This window comes from Gorilla gorilla, chromosome 8 (genome assembly GCF_029281585.2).
Source record: "Gorilla gorilla gorilla isolate KB3781 chromosome 8, NHGRI_mGorGor1-v2.1_pri, whole genome shotgun sequence".
NCBI classification, from domain to species: Eukaryota; Metazoa; Chordata; class Mammalia; order Primates; family Hominidae; genus Gorilla; species Gorilla gorilla.
The window spans coordinates 43,638,309-43,665,392 of record NC_073232.2 but is presented as its reverse complement, the minus strand read 5'-3'; the positions used below and the strand labels follow the sequence as shown (position 1 = coordinate 43,665,392).

General features: G+C 41.5%; 1 protein-coding gene across 7 annotated transcripts in view; it reads right to left on the bottom strand.

The window, feature by feature from the left end:
• Positions 1 to 1,460: 1,460 nt before the first annotated feature.
• ASCC1 (activating signal cointegrator 1 complex subunit 1) overlaps positions 1,461 to 27,084 on the bottom strand; it is a 121,069-nt gene continuing 95,445 nt past the window's right edge. For all 7 annotated transcript variants that reach the window (XM_055353511.2, XM_055353509.2, XM_055353510.2 and 4 more), the window contains one exon: positions 1,461 to 2,390. In XM_055353511.2, the coding sequence (XP_055209486.1) occupies positions 2,383 to 2,390 (8 nt within the window). In that variant the 3' untranslated portion in view covers positions 1,461 to 2,382. The remainder of the gene's footprint in view (positions 2,391 to 27,084) is intronic.

Sequence of the window (27,084 nt, the reverse complement as noted above, 5' to 3'; positions counted from 1 at the left end):
AATTTTTTTATAAAAAGTAGCCAGGCATGGTGGTGCACACCTGTAGTCCCAGCTGCTCGGTAGGCTGAGGTGGGAGGATAGCTTGAGCCCAAGAGGTCAAGGCTGCAGTGAGCCGTGATTGCACCACTGCACTCCAGACTGGGTGACAGAGTGAGACCCTGTCTCAAAAAAAAAAAAAAAAAAAAGAATTTGGTATTCAATATATAAAGCTAAATTTTCCAAAGACAAAAAACTTAGAAAAAAAAGTTGCCTACAAACGTTAAGTCATAAGTCTCAGAAACTCAAAAGAAGTGACATTTACTTCCTGGCTGAGGTTGCCCAATGGCTTGTCAGAAAGAAACCAACGAGAGAGAGGCACATCAAGATGAGATGGGGCATTAACTCCATAGTCAGCTTCAGAATTCAGCACTGTCCCTGGAGCACTCATTCCCAAGTGCCACCTAACAACAATCTGAGGTGAAGTAAAATCTCAGTTTGTATAGAAAATTAATATTCGTAGAAAGAGGAGGCCTTCTGGGAAAAAAATCAACCTTGCGGCCAGGCACGGTGGCTCACGCCTGCAATCCCAGTACTTTGGGAGGCCGAGATGGGTGGATCACGAGGTCAGGAGATTGAGACCATCCTGACTAACAAGGTGAAGCCCCGTCTCTACTAAAAATACAAAAAAAAAAAAAAAAATTAGCCGGGTGCAGTGGCGGGCGCCTGTAGTCCCAGCTACTCGGGAGGCTGAGGCAGGAGAATGGTGTGAACCCGGGAGGCGGAGCTTGCAGTGAGCCGAGATCGTGCCACCGCACTCCAGCCTGGGCGACAGAGCGAGACTCCGTCTCAAAAAAAAAAAAAAAAATCAACCTTGCAGGTACTAATATGTAAGTCCTCCATGAATGATCCAGCTATGCTGGTAAATAAGTGAGGGCAACATTGTATCCCAACACAGGAAGGGGTCAAATTCAAACTATGTGAACTATGTGATCATACTAACAGAAACACCGTTAAACATTTTATTCACAAGTGATTTGTGCAGTCCCAATAATAAATCTCAGTGTTAGACACAGTCCTCACAATGTAGCAACTTAACACAGAGTTCAGAAGCGCAGTTAAAGAATATAAAGAGAGAAAGAATCAAGGCAAGAATAAGGAAGGAGAAGAAGGAGAGGACACGGAGGGAGGAAGAATGTGAGGAGGCAGGGGCTCCCCAGCATTCCCGCCTCCCTCTGCTGGTCTGTGGTGAGGGAGGAGTGAGGGCCTCCTGTGGCTGACATTCTTCCAGGGAACTCTGCACAGTCCTGCTGATATCATCAGTTTCTTTTGCTGCTGCCTTGAAAAGTAAACAAAAAAGGGCTGCAACACTGCAACTCCATCAGGGGCATGGGAAGATGAGGGTGGGGATGGGGTGAAGGAACAGGAATCCAACAAATATTAAGAGGACAAACTTTGGTAGGAAAATGATAGACCAAGCAAAGTAAAAGGCAAAAAACTTTAATGGTTATTTTGCTAAAGATAAAACTCTGGGTGGTAAAGGAATTAAAGGCAGAGTCTCAAAGAGATATTTGCACACCCGTGTCTGTATTAGCACTACTCCCAATAGTCAAGAGGAAGCAAGCCAAGTGTTCACTGATGGAGGAACAGAGTGTGGTACGCACATGTAACGGAACATTCCATTATATGTATAATACAGGAAGGAAATCCTGTCACCTGACACAACATGGATGAACCTTGAGGACATTATGCTAAGTGAAATAAGCCAGTCACAAAAAGACAAGTCACTGTATGATTCTACTTACATGAGATACTGAGAATAGTCAAAACCAGAGAGACAGAAAGCAGAATGGTGGCTGCGGGGGCTGGGAGGAGTGGGAATTACTGTTTAATGGGTACAGTTTCCATTTTACAAGCTGAGAAGCCTATGGAGATGGACGGCGGTGACGGCCACACAGCATTATGAATGTATTAACAGTTAACATTACTGAACTGTGCACTTAAAAATGGTGAAGACAGTATGTTTTATGAGTATTTTACGACAATTTAAAAATTAAAAGAAAAAAAACCAGAACACACTAAGGGTTATAGGCACAAATTCTCCTTATGCCCACCACCATCTCAGCTGGTAGTATGATGGCTGTAGACACCATTAGAGGCAATGGGGAATCTATGGGGAACCACCCAGGAAAGTCACCATCCAAATGTCCACATCCCTGCTTGGCAATTAAAACGAAGACACTTTTCTTCAGCACCTGGTGAAGATGTTTAGTTTCTAGTGCTTTCCAAGATCCACCTCAGGAGAAGTCAATTTGTCCACAGGAAGCGTAGTTTCCAAAGCTGTCTACGGTGAACCTCTGAGAGATGTGAATTGAGTTCAGCTTTAGGGAGCCAAAGTAGAAGTTCTCAAACAACTGAAAAGGAAGAATAAAAACCCAGAATGAATATTTAAAGTATAGATGAAAATATTAAACATCAGATTCTCTTGTAAAAACACCAAACCACAACAATCCCAGCAAACCTCTCATGCTTTTTCTTTTCAGTGTTTACTCTGAATAATGATCCAGGAGAGGAGGGATGGGGGTGGGAGTGAGAAAAGAACAGCCAGCTCTTCTCTCCGATTAATTCTAAAGTCTCCCCTGACAAATGCACCAGAGAAAGAGGTTCTGAAAAGTCAAATCCGAAATTCATCTACTGACCAGATATGACCAAGAACTTATAGCAAACGCCCCATGGCCACACCCTGACTCACAGAGTCTGACCAGGCTGCTTCTGACTTCCAGTGACTGACCATGCAGGGATCTCGGCTTTGTTGCACCAGGGTTAAATTTGACATAACATATATCTAATCAACGCCATTTGTTAGGAGCGCTGACTAAAATAAATAGAAGATAAGGCTCCTGACTCACAAGTGATTCAGACAAACCACTGAGGGACACAGAGCATGCACACACACACAGAACAACCCAAGGGACACTTCTACTTGCCAACAGAACAAGTACAAGTGATTACTTATCAAATACCTTTATTAGACTTGGATTCAAGCCAGCGACCTAAAATAAATACTTTTTGCTATGATCCTGTACTTTACAAAAGCTTTCAAAAGTGTGTCAGAGTGAGGGATGAACCATACATACTCCAAGAGGGACTGGACTTTGTGATTACCACATTTATAAGGCAGGACCCAAAATGACATCAGAATTCATCCCAGGAAAATGCAGCCATAGCGCCTGAAAAAGGAGCGTCAAAGAGTAAAGAGCATACCTCCCTCTGTTAGGATGTAGGAATTGCTCTTTCTTAAAATGTCAGTACAATCCCAAGAAAGCCTTGGTTGTTTTTTAGAGATAGGGTCTCTCGCTTTGTTGCCCAGGCTGGAGTGCCTTGGATTGCAGTAGTGCAATCATGGCCTCAACTCCTAAACTCAGGCAATCCTCCCATCTCAGCCTCCCAAAGCACGGAGATTATAGGCATTAGCCACCATACCTGGCCCCAAGAAAGGCTTGTGACACATGTCCCCAATGATGCCTGAGGGGACCTTTGCACATGGACAAGTGACTGTCTTTTCACTTATTTTTATACAACCTCCACACACATGGACCTTGGCCACCATTGCTTTTCCTCTTCCTGCAATTAATGGCCTCGCAAAATGCCTGAGGGTTCATTAAAGGCTAACTTTATAAAGCCCAGTAAATATTGATTCTTCAACATGACATCAACTTGACCCCAAAGATCTATTTAGAGGTTGTGTGCTGCATTGTCTTGTGTTTCAGAAAGGTGATCAGCTCCTGCCTGCATTGATTTACACAATTAACTTCTCTTCCTGACTTTGGCAGCCTGCTTAAACCATATCCACCCTTTTATGTAAAGAAATTCAGCCTGAAATGGTTATCTGCTAATCCCTTTGCTGAACACTAATTTGAAGTGAAAGACACGTCACCAAGACTGACAGATTTATAGCTCTGCAAACTGAAGCCTTCTAGGTACAGAAAAGCTATAACCAAAGAGGCAATAAAAGACAATACAAAAGAAAACTAAAAGGAAACTCATAATACTTTCAACAAGTTACTTTTTAAGGATTGGCAGCCTGTGAGTTCTCTACCTTCTTCTCTTTGTGCCCATGTTTTCAAGTAGTGGGGAGGCCACAGTGAGGAGCTGCAAGTGATCAACCCATGACTTCACTTCACCTTATGCAGATGGCCTACAGACAGCATGAATCTGCCAGGGATATTCTCCTACTCCAGGTTTAAGGAAATAGCAAATGTAGCAATCATGAAGTTAGCTGGGATGTGACTGCAATGCAGTAACAGAAGAATTGAGAGAGATAACTAAACATAAATTCTCACATCCACTAAGGCAAGAGCAGGCTGTGGAAAGAGTGCTGGATTCTAAACGTATGCCCGGACATGTAAGCTGTGTGACTGTGGACAGAAGACACCACCCACTGTACCAACCACAACAGGGGCAAAAGATCATAATGGGCAAAGACCTCATAAGAGCAAGTACAAGGCCAGGTGCGGTGACTCACGCCTGTAATCCCAGCACTTTGAGAGGCTGAGGCAGCGGGATCACCTGAGGTTGGGAGTTCAAGACCAGCCTGACCTACATGGAGAAACCCCGTCTCTACTAAAAATACAAAATTAGCCAGGCGTGGCAGCGCATGCCTGTAATCGCAGCTACCCGGGAGACTGAGGGAGGAGAATCGCTTGAACCTGGGAGGCGGAGGTTGCGGTGAGCCGAGACTGCATCACTGCATTTCAGCCAGGGCAACAAGAGAGAAACTCTGTCTCAAACAAACAAACAAACAAACAAATAAACCAAAAAAAAAGCAAGTACAAGTACCTTGTGTGCTCACTGAGCAGGGTTTAAAAAAAATAAAAAATATCTTGTAAACTGTAAAGTGCTATGGAAAATTAGTATTTCCGTAGCAATATGGTATTTCCATATGGTATTTCTTATGATGTTTTTAAATATCTCTCTGCTATCATTACCCTTGTATTTATTTTACCTTTGTAAGTCACCATGTTCTTTCATACCTTTTGATAATATCACAACAAATGGATTTCTCATCCAGACGTCCCTAGTGCCAGTGCCAATCTTCATGTCACCCTTCCTACCTCTGTTCTTGTCCTCTATGTTTATGATTTAGTAACAGATAATTTACTAGCAATTTTTCAGTTATCTTACTGCTTAGTTATTGTTATATCTTTTTTTTTTTTTTAGACGGACTCTCTCTCTCTCTGTCACCCCGGCTGGAGTGCAGTGGCGCGATCTCAGCTCACCACAACCTCTGCCTCCCGGGTTCAAGCTATTCTCCCTCAGCCTCCTGAGTAGCTGGGATTACAGGCATACACCACCACACCCAGATAATTTCTGTATTTTTCAGTAGAGACGGGGTTTCTCCATGTTGGCCAGGCTGGTCTTGAACTCCTGACCTCAGGTGATCCGCCTGCCTTGGCCTCTCAAAGTGCTGGGATTACAGGCATGAGCCACCATGCCCAGCCTATTATATCTTTATTCTTTGTTTTTTTCCTTTTTATTTATTTTCTTAATAGAGACAGGGTCTTGCTAGGTTGCCCAAGCTGGTCTTGAACTCCTGGGCTCAAGTGATCCTCCTGCCTTGGCCTCCCAAAGTGCTGGGATTATAGGCATGAGACACTGTGTCCCGCCAATGTATCTTTATTCTTAAGTCTTTTAGTTCTATCAATTTTTTCTAATGACTCACTAAAATATAAGCCCTACAGAGGAAGAAGCTGGATCCTACTGTACTGTAACATTATCTAGTAGATTGCATCTGATCGATAAATATCTGCTGGACAAAATGACAATGAAAACTAATGCTGTAGATGTCCATGTACATCCCCAAGTCTGGAAAGAGAAAACTATGGCATGCACTTGTCTAGACTGGATTTAAAGGTCTAATGTATCGGTTCCCACCAAGGAATTTCTGAACAGGACTTGCCAAATTCAATCAAGGGGGCGGGGGACATTTCTACATGTTTCTTATTTGTGAAAACCTGGATCTCTTTCTTAGCTTCAGTTCCTGATCTGGAATATTGCTGAGCACCTGATGTTATGCATTTTCATGCAAAGAGGCACATGAAAGTACTTCTGTCTCCCAAGTGCTTACCATCTCGTTAGGGAGAGTGCATATCAGAAGAGGGAAATGCTGATGACCTGGGTGTGTCCATCTTATGAAAAGTCACTGAGTCCTTTACTCTGTGATCTGTGTAGCTTTCTGTATGTATGTTCTACTTTAATGAAAAAAGCTTACCTAAAACAATATAGGTAGTAAAGGTTAAGTGCGTGAGATGAGAGGTACAGGCCATCAATAAATGCAGCAAGAGGTAAGGAAACAAGGGATGCTGAGGGCTGCGGACCTAGGAAAGCCATCTGGAGGAGACGAGACCTGAGCTGGGCCTTGTGGCAGGTATAGGGCATAACACAAAGGAGGGAGGGCAGCATGAAGGCAGAAATGGGCATGGTGGGCTGGGCCAGGCAAACAGTTTAGATGTTTGGAAGGTTCCTAGAGTGAAGCAGTGAGAAAGACAGAAGGAAGGAGAATCAGATTAAGGGTGTCTGGGGGACCTGAGGCTCAAGTTCACAAGTTATACTTCATCCTACATGGTGGGGAACCACTGAAGGCTTCAGGATAGGTTGGTGGCCCAAGATGAAAACCATGTTTTAGGGAGATTAACCTGGGTATGATGTATTGTGCTGACTGGAGAAGGGAACAAGATAAAGAAAAAAAAGGAGACCATGGTAGTAGTTCAGTCATGAGGGTGATGTTGAGTCTCTCAACTACAAACAGGCAGTGGGCTTGGAAGACTGGAGCAGATGTGAATGAACGAATGAAGCCATGAATGAAACTATAAATGAAACACAGACCGGAGCTAAATGATGAGAACTTATGAACACAAAGAAGGAAACAACAGACACTGGGGCCTCCTTGAGGGTGGAGGGTGGGAGGAGGGAGAGAAGCAGAAAAAGTAACTACTGGGTACTGAGCTTAATACCTGAGTGATGTAATAATCTGTGCAACAAACCCCCGTGACACGTTTACCTGTGTAACAAACCTTCACATGTACCTCCAAACCTAAAATAAAAATTACAAAAGAAACACAGAAACACCTTGGTGACTTTCTGGATGAGAAGGAGATGGAAAAATCAGTGATGATGGGTCCAATGGGTGTATATGAGGCTGCCATTGACAGTAACAGAACATTTTTGAAAGGGAGCTACTTCATGGGGAAAACGACAAGTTCAGGTGTGTTTACACACTCACGGCTGTATCTTACCCACTAGCTCTCTGTGTCCCAAGCCCTTCTCGATTCTAGGATTTTCCTGGTAGGCTCTGAGAATATGCATCAGAGACACCTGTAGCACAGTTAAGTGGAAACAGATCACTGTAAAAGGCTTTATGAGCGTCCCTCCTTTTATTGAGTTGTAGTTCTTTTTATACTAGGGAAATGAACCCTTTTTGTCTATGTTACAAGTTGCAAATACATATATTTCCTCTAGTTTGTCACTTGTGTTTTGACTCTGCTTATAATGGTATTTACCATGTCAACTTTAATTTTTATGAACTCACAATTATCATAACAGGAGATTTTAAAAACAAAGTTACCTAATGCCAATAATTATACATTAAAAGATTGGCCGGGTGTGGTGGCTCACACCTGTAATCCCAACACTTTGGGAGGCTAAGGCAGGCAGATCATCTGAGGTCAGGAGCTCAAGACCAGCCTGGCCAACATGGTGAAACCCCATCTCTACTAAAAATACAAAAATTAGCCAGGCATGGTGGCGGTCGCCTGTAATCCCAGCTACTTGGGAGGCTGAGGCAGGAGAATCACTTGAACCCAGGAGGCAGAGGTTGCAGTGAGCGGAGATCGCATCATTGTACTCCAGCCTGGGCAACAAGGCAAAGCTCTGTCTCAAAACAAAACAAAAAACAGATCAAAGTGAACTAGAAATATGTAGGTATTGACAACAACAGTAATAAAGATGACAACAGCCAACATTTATTAAGTAAACACATGTGCCAGGAAATATCTTATTGCGTCCTCACAACCCCACGAAATAGATACTATGTTTTGTTTTTTTTTTTTTTGAGACAGAGTCTTGCTCTGTCGCCCAGGCTGGAGTGCAGTGGCGCGATCTCAGCTCACTGCAAGCTCCACCTCCCGGGTTCATGCCATTCTCCTGCCTCAGCCTCCCGAGTAGCTGGGACTACAGGCGCCTGCCACCGCACCCGGCTAATTTTTTGTATTTTTAGTAGAGATGGGGTTTCACCGTGTTAGCCAGGATGGTCTCGATCTCCTGACCTCGTGATCCACCTGCCTCAGCCTCCCAAAGTGCTGGGATTACAGGCGAGCCACCACGCCCAGCCAATAGATCCTATGATTAATCTCCATTTACAGATGAGCCTTAGGTTTAGATGGCTTAAGTAATTTGCCTAAAGACACACACGAAGTTGATGGTATTCAGGACTTCTCAAAATGTGGCACCTTGGCATTTGAGCAAACAGCAGAAGCAGGAAAGTCTCTCTCACCTTCCATAGCCCCTCTTCCCTGAAGCAGACGATAAAACCTATGAAGGCCGTCCTGTGACCTCCTGCTCTTCTTCCCTGAAGCAGGTCATAAGACCCTCATTCAACAGGTACCCTCCCTTTGCCCAGAGGAAAGGAATATCCTTATCTGTGAAGACACAGGGCATAGAAAAGAATCCGAACAAACAGGCCTTGCTAAGCCTCCCCTCAGTTTATTACCATTAGGCCACACCCTTTGTCCTCCAACCATACTTCTCCATGACAGTCAAACTTACTTATAAAAATCAAACCTACTTACAAAACCTTTATCAAACCCACTTATAAAAATACACAAGTTACCACTTCCTTTGGATCTTTATTTCTGAAGGCTCCCGTGTCATGTAAAGCTTGTATTAAATAAATTTGTATGTTTTTCTCTTATTAATCTGACTTCTGTTACAGGGGCCTCAGCCATGAACCTAGTGATGGGTGAGAGAAGAAATCTTTCCTCTCCTACAAAATAAAGGCAAAAAACTGAGATTCACACCCAGACAGCCTCACTCTAGAGTCTGAGCCCGTTGATTCCTGTACTCTATTGCCCCTTAATGTGAGTGGCTCCCCTTGAAACACAGCCCCATTAAATAGCCACGGTGAGGAACACTGACCCAGACAACTCCCAAAGACTGAAATGAACATGTTCTTTCACTTGCTGTTCCTATATTCACAGCGACTGCTTTTCCTGGACCTGGTTTAAGAATCGGATGGCTCTAGCTCAGCTGGAAGCATTTTAATTGAATTCTGGATGAAAATAAGCACGAGTCAACTAAAAGGCTATATTTAATTTGGTATTTGAATGGGGAAAGATGAAAAAGCTTAAACTACAAGTTTAAAAAAAAGAAACTTGGTTGCTCTTTTGAACCTGAACTAAACATGAAGAACAAAGTGTTGTGTTGTTTAGAAAGTAACAGACCTAACAGGAAAAATTTAAATTAAAAAAGAATCTAGTTAAGGTGTCTGAATCATGTTGAATTTTTTCTCCTCACTGTTGTTTTATAACAATTCCCTTGGGGATTTTGAAACCTAAACATTTTCTTTCTGAAAACATTTTCCCTGACACGCACACACATACAGCCCTGTTGTTATGGAAGTCAGTATTTTTTAAAACCTGCTATAAAGGAACATAACAACGAACAGTACACAAAACTACAAATATTTAATGAGGAAATGGAAATAGGATTAAAACTGCCAATCGCTGTGATATAATTAGTAAATAATAAGTACTGACTTGGACAATTTAAGAAAATTTAAAACCACACCGGGCGGGGTGACTTATGACTTGACTTCAGAGGGATGGCTGGACTCCAGAGGAGAGATGGCTTGACTTCCGGGAAGAGCCAGCCAGAAACAGGCAGACTTTGGGGTAAGATTACCTGCCCATCCCGTCCCTTCTCCAGCTCCCATGTCTGCTGAGAGCCATTTCCATCACTTAATAAAATTCTCTGCCTTCAACATCCTTCAAGTGTCTGGGCAACCTCATTCTTCTTGGATGCCAGACAAGAGTTCAGGACCCATTGGGTGCGGGTACCCAGAAAAGGCTGTCACACTGGCCCTTTGCCCTCAGTGGCAGAGGGCAGCCACCCCACATGATGAGGCAAGGGTACCACTGAGCTGATCACACGCTGCTGTCCACAGACAGCGGGACAAAGAGAACATTCTAACATGCCCTCTGGGGCTTTGGGGATCGCTGGCACCCTCACCTAGACACTGCCACGGGGCCCACACAGAGCCTGCTTCTGCCAGCACCCAAAATGGCCAGCCAGATCCCATACTCACTTGCTCATGTGCTCCCTCCCACAAGGGGTTGAGCACAGAGAGCCAAATAAATGGGGCACCCCCGTCACAAGTCTGACGAAGGGGTCAAGAAAAATCCTGCATCAATAATATCTTTAGAAAATTAAACAAACTTTTCCTATCACCAAGTAAAGAGAGAAATGTAGACCTTTGATGAAAGGTTTTTGGTCAAAATCAAGGTTTTCCCTGACAAACAATGGCAAGATAAAATCCAACCATCCTGCTGTCCCCTGCTCACATGATCTGTGAAGCCTACCATTTTCAGTTTGTACATGTTTCTTTCCTAGGGAGAACACAAAGGGAATTATTGATTTCTGGTAATGTTGTGGTATACACTGAAAGAAAACAAATAGCAAGATTTAAGGGCTCACTGTGGTTATTTTTCCTTGCATTCGTTTCAAAGCTTCTACTCCTTCCCCATTGCCCTGTGACACAGCCATCAAAGACCAGAAATAACTCCAAATGCAACAAGGCTGCCAAAATGAAACTGGCAATCTCAAACAGAGGTGGGGAGGAGGGCGGAGAGGGGCCTTTTCTTCTATCTGTGACCTCGGGCTACAGAACCGAATGAATGGCCAGTCTACAACAGCACAGTGACAGTCTGCTGGGGATCCCTGCTCACTTGGCTTTCCCAAATGAGGCTCGCTCTTTTCTTCAATCTTAGACAAAGCTGTGATTACTCTCTTCCAAGATCCCTCTTTTAAGAAAATCTACTTCTTGTGCTGGTGGCCTCGGTGAACTATTTGCTGTCTCAATACTACTTGAATAAGAAGAAATTCAGTTTTGAAGTTAAAAATAAAAATTCAAAATATTCAAGTCTTATGCTATTTATAATCATTCTTGACATACATGAGATAAACCAACCTTTAGAATATAATCTGATGCAACTGAAAGTAAGTACAGGGGGTTCAATTAATTCAAGTATTTAGAAGGATGTACTAGGTCATATTTCTCTCTAAGAAAGGATGCTATTGTTCTCATGTATGGCAATCAGACTTTTGAAACTCAAAGCAGAGTGAATAGGAATAGCAAATGCATGCTACTTTGAGGTTTTCCCAGTGTTTTTCTTCCATAGTCTGTTTACCAACTTCTATTTCTCACAATTATCCCCTTTATAGATAAAAGTAGTAACACTATTTTGTACTTAATAATAACACTTAACCACCTACCTCCCTATGAGGGATGGTATGAGGATGAACAGAAGACAGGCTGACAAGTACTTTGAGCTCTTTGGGAAGGTACTCCCAGTATGAAGCCTTGCTGTGGTTAAATAACACCTTTCATCTAAGGATCTAAAAGTGTCTTACAAAGCCCAGCTCATTAACTCCAAAAAATTGCTATGATATAAACCAGAGCTGAGCATTATTATCCCCATTTATATAAGAAACAGGGACAAGCTAGGACCACTAATACTGTCAGAGAAATTTAAGAGTTCCTGGGATGAGGCCTAGGATACAGGCCAGTGGAAGGCCATGTCCACAAGGCAGTGTGTATGGGCCTCTCAATTCCAATAACAAATATGTACCAAAGAATGCCAAGTGGGGAAGCAGGTCCATCCTTAGGCTGTGCATATACAACCAGATAGCAAAGAATAAGGAGCAAATGATGTGAAAAGCTATCATCACAGCCCTTGGAAGATCCCAATTGCAAAACATCAAAACAAATAATGGTATATTTCAGATGCATTCCTCATAAAAGAGGCATCTAGGTACAGGACTAGTATGACTTCAGGGAGCAAACAGAAAGATACAAATACCAGACTAAAAATATAATTGATTTTGAAAAAAAAAAATCAAGGTTCTTCATATGTCATGTTACTAATCTCACTCAGAATTAAGATCACTTTATTGGGAGTTAAGTCACCAAAAAGAATTAAGTTCACAAATAAGTTTCCCCCCCCCAAAAAATAAATTTTGTTTCAAAGTTATGTTTATTAAAATTCCTCAAACCTAAAAAAAAAAAAAATTCTGAGTTTCTGGCAAATACCGTGCATTTGTCTTCTGGGCCACCTGTGAGATTACTTCTGAGGAGACCAAATGTGGGAGGTATGAAGAGGCAAGAAGGAAATGGAGATCCACCACATCCGGGGTCAAAAAAAACCTTCCATCTACTTTAAAAATACTCACATGGGCTGTGCCCAAGTGGATTCTTTCTAAACATCATCACAGAAGAATGTAATTGAGTCTGTTTACCCTAAGGTAAGTCATGCTCCTCTACACACAGACACACATACCTTCACCTAGGTACAAAAAATTGAAATTTCTTTTCTACTGAAGAAACGGGACAAAAAGTTTCTTGGGCAGACTAGACTTTAATGCTTTCCTATTGTGAAAATAAGTAATTCAAAATCTAAGCTGTTGGAATCTTAACATATTGTAAGGCTTAAGGGTATGTGATTATGTGAGTCACTTAAACTTGTATCTGTAACCTGGGCAGCTGTAACTGTTGTTTTTCTGATTATAGATTAGCCTTTTTCCTCACCTACACTGTTTTGTAAATGGTTGTAAATGAATAAGCAGTGCCAGAGAAGATCCCTTCCCTTTTAACTGTTGATCTTCATTTTGATTAAACTTCCCTCTTACATTTCTCATACAAAGACTTAAAAGACTATCACATCATCTAGGATGGTATGTTAAATACTTTTTCTTTCTTTTTTTTTTTTTTTGAAACAAGGTCTTACTCTGTCAGCCAGTCTGGAGTGCAGTGGCGTGATCACAGCTCACTGCAGCCTCCACCTCCCAGGCGCAAGAGATCCTCCCTCCTCAGTCTCCTGAGTAGCTGAGACTACAGGTGCATGCCACCATGCCTGGCTAATTTTTGCATTTTTTATAGAGACAGGGTTTTTCTATGTTGCCCAGGCTGGTCTCAAACTTCTGGGCTCAAGTGATCCTCCTACCTCCACCTCCCAAACTGCTGAGATTACAGGCGTGAGCCACCATGCCAGGTCCTACACTCCTAAGTTGGAAAGGAAGTGAAAACAAGCTGTACGGAAAAGAAAACAAACTGTAATTAACTAAATTATAGCTCATAAACCAACCTTGTATAGAAAATGTTATAATCCTACTAAATTTGTTTTCTGCCTATATAAGCAGGACCTTAACTTTTAACTTTAAGCACTGACCTCATTTCTCTGAAGTCCCTGTTTCCCAAATGGCCATTCCCAGCTTTTCACTTGAATAAACTTTTAAAAACTGAGTTCTGATCCTTTCCATTATTGCTGGTCGACATTATCAATGACTACAGACCCACTCCCTCCCCCAATTTCTCCATCTTTAAACAGGAATGATCCTTTACAAAAATGTTCTGCAGTTAAAGATAAATTATAAGATGAAATTTTGAGCTCTGATTATTATTGTCACTCACTGACTATAATCTCTAATGCATCACTGCAGGAACCAAAATGCAGAGTATCCTTAAAAGAAAAAAGGAAGAAGGTTTATCAGGTACTCTGACAGCTTACAGGCTCTACAGTCATTATCTGGTCTCATAGGGCTGTAATATTTTTAAAGACCAAAATAGGAACATCTACTTCAGAATAAAAGACAATGAGGGCGGCAGGTAGTGACTATCCTAGAGTCATCTCCAAACACAGCTTAACTCTGCCCAAGATGCCACTTTTAATCTGAAACATCAGACTGCAGTGATCAGTGGTGTGAGAGCCAATAATATTATAGTAGCTAATAATAGCCAATAAAAGAGAGGACATAATGCACTTCCAGAAGGCCTGGGGCACCTCAGATCCAAGGAGCAAGGTCAAGGGCAGTCTGTGGGAGGAGCAATTCTTATCAACATCGTGGCCTCTATTAGGAGAGCAGCAAAAAGGCTGTTAAGTCAGTAGAACAGCTGTGATTTTTCAACCCATCAGCAGGCCACTCCTGTTTTCGTCTCCATTAAAATAGTACCAAAAGGCTTGTGTGTCCCCAGAGCCCAAGTCCCCTCTCCACTGACTGAGATGGCATTCCTTGCACAGAATGGGAACAGGAACTTCCCCTCACTCATCCTGCTCTCAAATCACCTGCCTGTCTTGCTGCAGTGAGCAAGAGGAATGCTCAAATGAGCGTTAGCCTGACCTAAGGATGTGCTGGCAGAAGGCAGACAAACAGAGCCAGGGAGGGAAGGCTTGAAAACTTCCTTCAAATAATCACTCAGGGATGCACTTTGGGAATTTGGCCTGAGGCTCACTGCTGATGTAAGGATTATCAAGTTTAAGACTGCTGGTAAGGCCAAATGACCTATTAGGGGGTGAATTAAAACCGCTATATACAAACAGGATGCCAGGCAGTTCTGCTGAGCACCTCAATATTCAAAATGCCAAGGGATTTCCCCTCTCTGCAGTCTTTCAATTTTGAAAAATAGCAAGAAAATAATATGAGTGGGGGTAGGAGGTAGAGGAGAAAAGAGGCTACGCTGACCCGGCTGGAGAACCCACACCTAATCTCCGCCTAATCTCGGCGCAGGCTAGGCACACTCCGCCCATTTCCACATTACGTCGCAGAATTAGCCTCAGAGATGAGAGGTGAAAGTTCAATTTGCTGCATTATTTCTTCCCAAGGAAGTCTTGCCACAGGGCATGGGTATTACTGCTTTACCTGACAAAACTGCCCCTGGGGCTGATGGCTAGCAGAGACTCTTCAAGCCTGTGACTAGCAACCCTAAGGGCAGGTGCCCTTTCAGAACTAATCTAGATGATGTTTCTGCAGATAAATTCTCTCCCTTAGAAAAATACCTCTTCTTAATGCTCTTATTTCTGGTGTGGTCATCTTCCCTCAGGTATTATTCATAATGGTCCCTCAAACAAATGCAACAGAAGATAAATGTTTGGTCTCCGTATTACACAGTAGAAAGGAAGAGCAAGTCAGCAGAAATGAATCCTTAGAGGGGAGTACACAGGGGACAGCAACAGGGACATTTCTTCCTGGCCCCCGGCTTTTGGGAGGCTGGGCACAAAGGGGCTGACTATTGTGCCAAGGCAACAGATTCAGGAGCAGCATGGAGGAAACCAGTCACCAGCCTCAGCCCATCTCCACTCCAACTTCTCCACCAACAAGGCAGCATCCAGAAGTTAAAGAGCAAATCAGGCCGGGCGCAGTGGCTCATGCCTGTAATCCTAGCACTTTGGGAGGCCGAGGTGGGTGGATCATGAGGTCAGGAGTTCGAGACCAGCCTAACCAACATGGTGAAACCCCGTCTCTACTAAAAATACAAAAATCAGCTGGGCGTGGTGGCACATGCCTGTAATCCCAGCTACTCAGGAGGCTGAGGCAGGAGAATCGCTTGAACCCGGGAGGCGGAGGTTGCAGTGAGCTGAGATCATGCCATTGCACTCCAGTCTGGGTGATACAGCGAGACTCCGTCTCAAAAAAAGCAAATCAGATGTCCCTAGGCAACATCAGACAATGCAAAGAGTACACATGCATATAAATAACAGCTATCCAAATAATGGCTGGCCTTGGATTGGCTCCCTGGAAGAGGGGAGAGAGGCTGCCACATGTTATCAACTAAGTTATTTTCAACTAAGTTACCTCATTAGACAGGAAGACATGAAATATTGCATCCTCTGTCAGAACCAAAGGAAACATGCCTTGAGTAGCATCACTGTAACTTTATAGACTATAACACACATTTTTCTATAATCTAATTCAGATGGCCCTCCTTCCCCTCTGCAAAGGTGTGGGCTAGATATCAAATAAGCAAAATGCTTTGGAAAAGAGAGAGGGTTATCATCTCCATGCATGTCACAGTCATAAGGCCACTACAATTTAAGAAATTGGTATCAGGCCAGGCGTGGTGGCTCATGCCTGTAATCCCAGCACTTTGGGGGGCCAAGGTGGGTGGATCGTTTGAGCCCAGGAGTTCAAGACCAGCCTGGGCAACATGGCAAGACATCTCTACAAAAAAAATACAAAAATTAGTTGGGTGTGGCAGCACACGCCTGTAGTCCCATCTACTCAGGAGGCTGAAGTGGGAGGATCACTTAAGCCTGGGAGACTGAGGCTGCAGTAAGCCAAGATGATGCCACTACACTCCAGCCTTGGGTGACAGAGCAAGACCCTATCTCAAAAAAAAAATTCAAAGTTTTAACCTACAACTGAGAGAATAAACTCTGAATTGAATTTCTGATTATACCGTTTTCTCGTTTTTAATTTGTAATAATAATGTTCACATTTGAGTATTAATTCTAAAATTGTTTCATCCCTTGGATATGGGGAAGAGAGCAACTTTCTTTTTTTTTTTTTTTTTTTTGGAAACGGAGTCTCTCACTGTAGCCCAGGCTGGAGTGCAGTGGTGCAATCTTGGCTCACTGCGAGCTCCACCTCCCGGGTTCATGCCATTCTCCTGCCTCAGCCTCCCGAGTAGCTGGGACTACAGGTGCCTGCCACCACGCCCGGCTAATTTTTTTGTATTTTTAGTAGAGACGGGGTTTCACCATGTTAGCCAGGATGGTCTCGATCTCCTGACCTCGTGATCCTCCCGCCTCGGCCTCCCAAAGTGCTGGGATTACAGGCGTCAGCCACCACGCCAGGCCAAGCATCATTTTTAAGAAGACATCACAGCTTCATAGCGTAGTGAGCTTCACTCTTGTTTCTTTTACCTCTTTCCACCAGTGTCCTCTAACATTTGGAATAACACTTAGCCACTGTTGATACAAAGCCCCCGAAACTAAAATGGTTTTATTTGGTCTGGTCTCTAACAAAGGGCTGCTTCAAAGAGGACAGTGCCCTGTCACCATCTCTGGGTCCAGATTTATATTCTGCTACTGGTTTGTTTATACTGTAGCTAAAAACACACAATGCAGAATATATGTACAATGGAATAATTAATATTCAGCCTTAATAAGGAATGAAATTCTGACACATTCTACAACATAGGTGAACCTTGAAAACATTATGCTGAGTGAAATAAACTGGACACAAAAGGACAAATGTACAATTCCACTTACATGAGGTACCTAGAGTAGTCAAACTCATAGAGACAGAAACTGGAGTGGTGGTTACCAAGGGGAAGGGGAAATGGGGAGTTGTTCATTAAAATGAGTTTTAATTTGGAATGATGAAAAAGTTCTGGAGATGGATAGTGATGATGGTCGTGTAACAACATGAATGTACTTAATGCCACTGAATTGTACACTTAAAAATGGTTAAAATAGCCAATCTTATGTATATTTTACCACAATTTAAAAAAACAACGGCCGGGTGCAGTGGCTCACACCTATAAGCACATCACTTTGGGAGGCCGAGGTGGGTGGATCACTTGAGGTCAGTAGTTCAAGACCAGCCTGGCCAACATGAAACCCCATCTCTACTAAAAATACAAAAACTTGCCGGGCATGGTGGCACACGCCTGTAATCCCAACTACTCAGGAGGCTGAAGCACGAGAATCACTTGAACCCAAGCGGTGGAGGTTGCAGTGAGCCGAGATCCTCCACTGCACTCCAGCCTGGGCAACAGAGCTAGACTCTGCCTCCAAAAAAAAAAAAAAAAAAACCCCAACATACAATGGACCCAAAGTGACCCACTCATTTCATCAGTGAACTACATCCAAAATAATATGAACAGTCCTAGAAATGAACACATAAAAAAGATAAGTATTTTCTACAGTAAGAACAGACATCCCGTTCAAAGAGTTCCTAAGAATGACATCACAGGAACCAAAGACAATTGAATATTTATTCCCCCTCCCTCAAATGCACCAAGCAAGCATGTAGCTTAGTGTTTTATATTTAGTAGGTATTCAATAAACATTACCAAATATTTATTTTCATTCTGATAAGAACCAGAAATGATTTTAAGAAAGGTAATGCTAACCTCTTAATTTTTTTTCTATTTCTTGTTATTGTGCTGGCTGGGCCCTTTCAAAAACCCTGCATCATTCCCTGCCTGACCCAGGACAACACATGGAAGTATTCCAGTCCCACTGCAAAGAGGAATAACCTGTGAACATGAATTCAAAAGAGAGCAAAGGTATTTTACAGACCAGGGAAGGTGCATCTTCCCAGAATGGATGTTGGCTTCTGCCAAAAATCAGTCAATTTCTTGTTTTTCAGTTCCATGTTAACAATGGTTTCACCTCACTGACAGCCATATCTTCAGATGCTCTCATTAGTGTTTTAAGACTTCACTGTCCAGGCAAAGTAACACATAAGACACATTTTAAAATTCCAAGGAAAAGTTTTGGTGAAACACAGCTTAGATTTGAATCTTCCTTTCCCTCACCCCCTAAACAGACCGAAATAAGAAGCTACAACACCAAACTGAAGCATTTCAAACTGTACTTTTTCCTTATATACCTGATGCTCTAAGGAACTGCCCAATCACCTGTCAGAAGTCTTTCAGATCCTTTAAAACATAGTATATTGTTTTTCTATTGCTGTCAAAATATGAAAAGCCCCTAATAATCTTCTGCAATCTCCTATTTTTATAGCTTTTCATCATCAAAGAAGGGAGGCAGAGCCATATCTTATCACTAACAAAGCACCATATTCTAGCAGGATGTCTTGTCACAATCTCCTTCCTAAACTTTCACATTTTCTGACATTCATGCTAATTGTAAAATTAGCACCATTTACTTGCAAGTTCAGTGCACTTTATTTTTCATTCAATATTTTTTATTAATACCTTCTGTAATAAGGCATAAATGAAGCTGCCTTCAAACAAAATCACTGTCCATGTTTCAAGTTAATCAGTGCATACCATAGAGAAGCACACAATTAATTTTGGATGTATTTTGAAATAAAAGAAAGTTAAATGTAAATGTAAGGTCATTATTATCTTTATCAGCTGAGTCTTGCTATGTGTAGTAATAAAGCTGCAATCAAATTTAATTGAGAAATGAACTTGAAAGATTGTGAGTATGAGCTACAGGTATATTCAGTTTGCGGCTCTCTTTTCTTGAGTTGAGTAACTTAATTTTAAAAAAGAAATAAATGGCTGGGCGTGGTGGCTCACGCCTATAATCCCAGCATTGTGGGAGGCCGAGGCAGGCGGATCACGAGGTCAGGAGATCGAGACCATCCTGGCTAACATGGTGAAACCCCGTCTCTACTAAAAATACAAAAAATTAGCCGGGCATGGTGGCGGGCCCCTGTAGTCCCAGCTACTCGGGAGGCTGAGGCAGAAGAATGGTGTGAACCCGGGAGGCGGAGCATGCAGTGAACTGGATCGCACCACTGCACTCCAGCCTGGGCGACAGAGTGAGACTCCGTCTCAAAAAAAAAAAAAAAAAAAGAAACATTTGCTAGAAATGAAAATAATTAATTAAACAGAAATTCAATAGGATTGACTGTTGTTAACTATATCTTTATGACATAATTAGTTTATCTTGAGGGCCTATTAAATAAATGCATCATATTTAATCATAAAGCAAAATTGTGTTGGGTGAAATAAAAGAAAAACTAAACTCTAACCTCTAAGACAAGAGTCAGCAAACTTTTTTTTTTAAAAGGCCAGGAGGCCACACGGATTCCACCACAAGTACACAACTGTGCCAAATGGTGTGTAAGTAAATGAGCTGAGCTGTGTTTCAACAAAGTTTTACTTATTTGGATTTCACATAATTTTCATATCATTAAATAGTACAGTATTCTTCTTTTGATGTTTTTTCAATCATTAAAAAATGTAAAAACTATTCTTGGTTAGAGGGCCATAAAAAATACAGGTGGTGGGCCACGTTTGGCCTTCAAACAGTAGTTTGCCAAGTCCTGCTTAAGAGTTTATTATATGAAGTACAAGGCAAAAAATAACCCCTCTGGCAAATCTAGTGTTCTACTGATGCATAAGAAAAAATCTTTTTCTTCTCTCCTTCCAAAATCTGATGTCTGTAGAAAACAGTTCCAAAAAAGTTTCCTGAGTGCCTGCCAGGTGCAAGACACATTGCTAAGCACTGAGAGGCACCTAAGAGGTCTCTGAACAATCAAAGTAGGGAGAGGGGGGTAGCTGAGAGATGGAGAGAGCTCTATTGATTTGGACGGCTCTTACCATTAAGGAAGAGGTAGTATCTGTATTGGACTTTGAAGAACAAGTATCATTTGAATACAGGAAGACTGTAGTAAAAGAAAAACACAGAGATAAGGACAAAACCTTAGGGAATAGACATATTATGGAGTGAATTTTTTAAAAAGTAACTCCAGAGTCAGGAAGAAAACCAGGAGAGCCAACTGCCACTAAAGCCAAGAGAAGAAAGCATTTGAAGGAGAAAAGGGCTTAACACTCTCAGTGCGTATACTGGGGAAAAAGTAAAAGTAGGTCAAGGCACTGAACAAACAGGGGCTATCAATGACTTTCTACAGTGTTGTTTTGGTATAATGGTAGAGGTGGCAGACAGGTTGGAGAGAATAAATAGGGACTAGTCCAAAAGGGACGGTGGTAGGAAGAATGGCTTTATAGTGCTTATTCAGACTAAAGAAATGGGTTCTCCTTCCTTAAAACAAAAAACACTCTCATGAAAGATGCAGCTACCTTCTTAGTAAATTGCTCTAATATGAAACACTCTAATAAGAAAGTTGTTCTTTATACCAGTTAAATTCTTACACTCTTTGAAATCAAATGGCCCAATTTATGTGGTAAGATCAACAGTTAATAAAAGGTGCATCTATCGTAAACATTGCAAAAAGACACAGCCAAGAATCAACAAACTTTTCTGGAAGGTGCTATATAAACACACGTACACCCCGAATGGTTAAGTGTCCTACTAAGCTCCTAAGTGTATGCCTGTCTGTCCTTCTTTCTTTATAAAATTTTTTATTTCAACATAGTTTTACACTTATAAAAATGTAATAAGAATAGTAAAAGGAATCCTGAATAGTTTTATCCTTCCTTCTTTTTTAAAAACCTACTTCAAGAAAAGCATTCTTTGGCTGAACTTCCTGCTTTTTGTTCTTTGTAATGTAGATATTGTCATTAAATTTTGGCCATCAGTTTAAAAACTGTTAGGACTCAAGTAGTTTAGTTAATGTTGTCCATGATTCAGTCACAAGTTGTAAGAAAGCAAAGTACAATATAAGCTCACTTAACAGAGTTCCTGTTTAAAATTCATTGGGCTTCTTTAATCTTTAGATTGATGTTTTTCACCAACTATGCCCCATTCTCTCCTTCTGAGGTTCCAATTAAATACATGTTAGATCTTCTCACTTACTATCCTGAACGTTTTGTTCTCTTTCTGTAATTTTTATCTCTGTCTATGCATCATTCTAGATAATTTCTTCTGATCTAACTTCCAGTTCACGATTTCCCTCTTCAGCTATGTCTAATTTGCTGCTAAACCCATACACTGAGCTCTTTATTTCAGTCATTGCCTTTTATAGTTCTAGCATTTCTATTTGGTTCTTTTTCAGAACTGTTATATTGGTTTTTCTTTTTAATAGTTCCCAATTCTCTGATAAAAATTTTAAGCTTGCCAGCCAGGCACAGTGGCTCATGCCTTTAATCCTACCACTTGGGAGGCCAAGACAGGAGGATCACTTAAGCCCAGAAGTTCGAGACCAGTCTGGGCAACATAGTAAGACCCCATCTCTATATTTTAAATTTTTTATTTTCTGCAATGGAGTCTCACTCTGTTGCCCAGGCTGGAGTGCAGTGGCGTGATCTCAGGTCACTGCAACCTCCACCTCCCAGGTTGAAGCGATTCTCCTGCCTCAGCCTCCCAAAGTGCTGGGATTACAGGCATGAGCCACCATGCCTGGCTTTTTAAATTTTAAGAATAAAAAAACAAATTTAAGCTTGGCTTTGATTTCTTCGAACACAGTAAGCATAGTTGTTTTTAGTCCAAGTCTGATAACTCTAGTATGTCATATATTTATGAGTTTTATAAGTCTGTTTGCTTATTGTGACTGGTTTCCTCTTATGTCTAATCATCTTTGACTGTGTATTGGCCACTTTTGGAGAAAAAGCTCCCTGGAGGAATATTTTTAGGCAGAGGGTGATGGTACCTTCTTCCAGAGATTTCTGTTTGCTACTGCCATATGCCTGGAAGCACTACCAGTTCAGAGCCTCTTTCATCCAAGATCAAGACCTTAGGGTCTATTTCCTCCTTTTAGAACACTAATGTTAATTTTTGCACTGATTGAGAATGCTCTTTGTCATATTTTCCCCTCATATTTTCTCTTTGCCATTTGCCAGAGATTTCCTTGACTCTTTCTTCCAATCTTTGATTAAATATACGTATATGTGAGTGCATATATGTAATCTCCAAGGACCCTCTCATTCTCTAATTGATCCTTTTAAATAACATTTTTACTTTCCAAATGATTCTTCAGAAAGTTGCATATCTGTTTCACTAACAATTGTCTACTTCACATGATTGTCAAGAATAATGTAATTGCTTTCAATGCTATATATAAAAGCTATTACAAAATATTAGTATGGCCAACTGAACTGCAGTTTGTGTATTAGCTTTAAAAGCCTGGAGAAGAAGTGACATCTGCTAGTGATTTTACTTAAACAATATTAAAATATCCAGTCACAGAAATATAACATAGTAAAAAAGGCACAAGAGCCATGGTGAAAATCAAGGGACAATAACTTTATCCTAAATTCCATTTGCTGTTATATATCCTGCTATAATAGTGCAAAGGGACATTTAGCAATAGACAATCAAGGAAAGACTTTCTGAGAAATCAGAGTTTTGAGAAAAAAATCTAAAGAAGAGCCAAGTGACTAAGAAAATAATTTTCGGCCGGACATGGTGGCTCAGGCCTGTAATCCCAGCACTTTGGGAGGCTGAGGCGGGCAGATCACGAGGTCAGGAGATCGAGACCATCCTGGCTAACACGATGAAACCCTATCTCTACTAAAAATACAAAAAACTAGTCGGGCGTGGTGGCACACACCTATAGTCCCAGCTACTTGGGAGGCTGAGGCAGGAGAATGGCGTGAACCCGGGAGGCAGAGCTTGCAGTGAGCCAAGATCGTGCCACTGCACTCCAGCCCGGGTGACAGAGCTAGACTCCATCTCAAAAAAAAAAAAGAAAAGAAATAATTTTCAAAAACAGTATATAATATGGCTGAATATTGAATCGAATAATAAAACTGGATAATAAAAAGAAACAATGTTTTCTTCCTCAAATGAAATAATACACTTTCTGGCTGGGCATGGTGGCTCATGCCTGTAATCCTAACACTTTGGGAGGCCAAGGTGGGTGGATTACCTGAGGTCAGGAGTTCGAGACCAGCCTGACCAACATGGTGAAACCCCATCTCTACTAAAAATACAGAATTAGCCCGTCATGGTGGTGCACGCCTGTAGTCCCAGCTACTCAGGATGCTGAGGCAGGAGAATTGCTTGAACCTGGGAGGCGGATGCTGCAGTGAGCCAAGATCGCACCATTGCACTCCAGCCTGGGCAACAAGAATGAAACTCTGTCTCAAAAAAAAAAAAGAAAAAGAAAGAAATAATATACTTTCTAAATGCTAGTCTCCCTTTGCAAGCATTAATATCTTTTTTTAAAAGCTACAAGACTTCTAGTTTCCAGTCTAGCATTAAGGACTTCGGAAGTCGCCACTCCATCCTAACAAGTGAAAAGCTGAACAAACTGAAACCTTGACAACTCTTCGTAGGTCTGTCAGAAGACTGAAGTCGGGGACAAATTGCTGCCCCCAAAACTGGAGGCACACACCGGTGGATACAGAGAATCACAAGGGAGAAGAAACCCACAGGAGAAACCTCCAGAGAGTGGAGTAACCTAACTGTAATTGACGAACTGCTAGAGGCTGTGTGGACAAGTCTAAGAGTTAGAAACTCCAGGGAACCACCTCACCAAAAGTTTTTGTAATTTTACCTCCAGGAGCTCTACTTGGCCTCCTGCTTCCAGCAGGGGGAGGAATAAAAGAACCATTCTGAAATATGCCAGACCACTTTGTTCTTAACAAGGCCTGCCCTCAGGAGAAACTATTTTACCAGAGCCTAACCTGCTGGGGTTTTATGAAAGCTTAACATACCTAGGGGAAGGATGATATCCAACTCCAGCCCCCTCTAGCCATCCACAGTGGGGAAGAGAAATATCCAGCCCTAGTGGGCACTAACCTTCCATGTGTAGGAACCCCACCTCAGCTCCCTCCAGTCTTCACATAGGGGCCCCTCTAACCATCCTGTTCCACCTAACGGGGGTGATGAGAAGCATAGGTGATATTCACAGTCCAGTGGCACAAGCTCACCAAAAGACTGAGACCTAATCACAGAATTACAAAACACTTCCCCTCCGTCCAACCTTACCATCACACAACAGTACATCATGTCCCTTTCACCCAGTACATCACGTCCAGATTCAACAAAAAATTACTACAAGACATAGTAAAAGGAAAAAAAAAAAAAAACACAATTTGAAGAGACAGGGCAAACATCAGAACCAGAGTCAGAAATGGCAGGGATGTTGGAATTATCAGACTGGGAACAACTATGATTAATACGCTAAGGACTCCAATGGATAAAGGAGACAACATGCAAGGACAGATGGATAATGCAGGCAGAGAGATGGAAATTCTAAGAAAGAATCAAAGAGAAATACTAGTGATTAAAAGCACTGTAACAGGCTGGGTGCAGGGGCTCACGCCTGTAATCCCAGCACTTTTAGAGGCCGAGGCAGGCGGATCACCTGAGGTCAGGAGTTTAAGACTGGCCTGGCCAACATGGTGAAATCCCATCTCTACAAAAATTAGCCAGATATGATGGCGGGTGCCTGTAATCCCAGATACTCGGGAGGCTGAGGCGAAAGAATCGATTGAACCCAGGAGGCGGAAGTTGCAGTGAGCCGAGATTGCACCACTGCACTCCAGCCTGGGCGACAGAGTGAGACTCCATCTCAAATAAATAAATAAGTAAATAAATAAATAATAAAAATACTGTAACAAAAATAAAGAATGCCTTTGATGGGCTCATTAGCAGACTGGACATGGCTGAGAAAGAATCTCTGAGCTTGAGGATATGACAATAGAAACTTCCCAAACTGAAAAGCAGAGAACAAAGACTGAAAAAACACAACAGAATATCCAAGAACTGTGGTACAACTACGAAAGATATAAGGTGCACACAATGCAAATACCAGAAGGAGAAGAAAAAAAGGAATGGAAACAATATTTGAAGGAATAAAGACTGAGAATTTTCCTAAATTAATGTCAGATTCCAAACCACAGATCTAGGAAGCTCAGAGAGTACCAAGCAGAATAAAGACCAAAAAAAAAAAAAAAAAAAAAATTGTACCTAGGCATATCATAGTCACACTTCTGAAAACCAAAGATAAAGAAAAAATCGTGAAAGAAGCTGAAGGGAAAAAACAAATACTTTTCCTATATAGAAGCCAAGATAAGAATTACATTTGACTTCTCCTCAGAAACCATGCAATCAAAAAGAGAGTGGAGTGAAATACTGTTGAGAGAAAGAAACTCCATCAACCTGGAATTCTGAACCCTGTGAAATTATCCTTCAAAAAATGAGGGAGAAACAAGTATAAGCGATATGCTAAGAAAGAAGAGAAAAAGAAATTATATATAATGCTCAAATAAACCAAAAAAGGCAGAAAAAGTGTGGGAAGCAAAAACAGAAACAAAGAACAAGGGCAACAAATACAAAACAGTAATATATATAATAAACATTAATCCAACTATAGTAATCAATAATCACTTTAAACATCAATGGTCTAAATACACCAATTAAGAGACAGAGAGTGTTAAATTAAAAAAATAATAATAAAGCACCCAAACAACATATTGTCTATAAGAGACCGACTTATTTATTCATTTATTTTGTGACAGGGTCTCGCTCTGTCACACAGGCTGGAGTGCAATGGTGCAATCATAGCTCACTGTAGCCTCAACCTCCCAGGCACAAGCGATCCTCCCACCTCAGCCTCCAAAGTAGCTGGGACTACAGGTGTGCATCACCATGCCCAGCTAATTTTTTAAATTTTTTGTAGAGACAGGGTCCCACTGTGTTGCTTATGCTGGTCTTGAACTCCTGGGCTCAAGTGATCCTCCCACGTGGGCCTCCCAAAGCGCTGGCACTACAGGCACGAGGCATTGTACCCAGCCAAGAGACTCACTTTAAATATAAAGACACACAGAGATTAAAAATAAAGGGATGTCCCAGCATAGATGGGTTCTTAAAAAAAAAAAAAAAAAGAAAAGAAAAAGTAAATAAAGGGATGAAGAAAGATACACCATTCTAACACTAACTGAAAGAAAGTTGAGTAGCTATATTAATTTCAGATGGAGCAAACTTCAGAGCAAGGAAAGTTATTATGAATAAAGAGGAGCAATACATAATGATAAAAAGATCAACTGTCCAAGAAGACCTAACAATCCTTAACACATATGTGCCTAAAAACAGTGTCAAAATACATGAGGCAAAAGTTGACAGAAGCAAGAAGAAACAATGAACTCACTATTATAGTTGGAGACTTTAACCCCCATATATCAGAAATGGACAGATCCAGAAGGCATAAAATCAGTGAGGATATAGTGGAACTCAACAGCACTACCAACTGACTGGATATAATTGACATCTATAGAATATTTTATCCAACAACAGCAGATTACATGTTCTTCTCAGGCTCACAGGAAACACTGACTAAGATCACATTCTGGGCCATAAAATACGCTGTAATAAAATTTATTTTTATTTAAAAGAATAAAATTCTTTTAAATTAAAAGAATAGAATCATACAGTGTCTGCTCTCAGGCCACAATGAAATTAAACTTGAAAGTGATAACAAAGATAGCAGGAAAATCCCAAAATAGGTGGA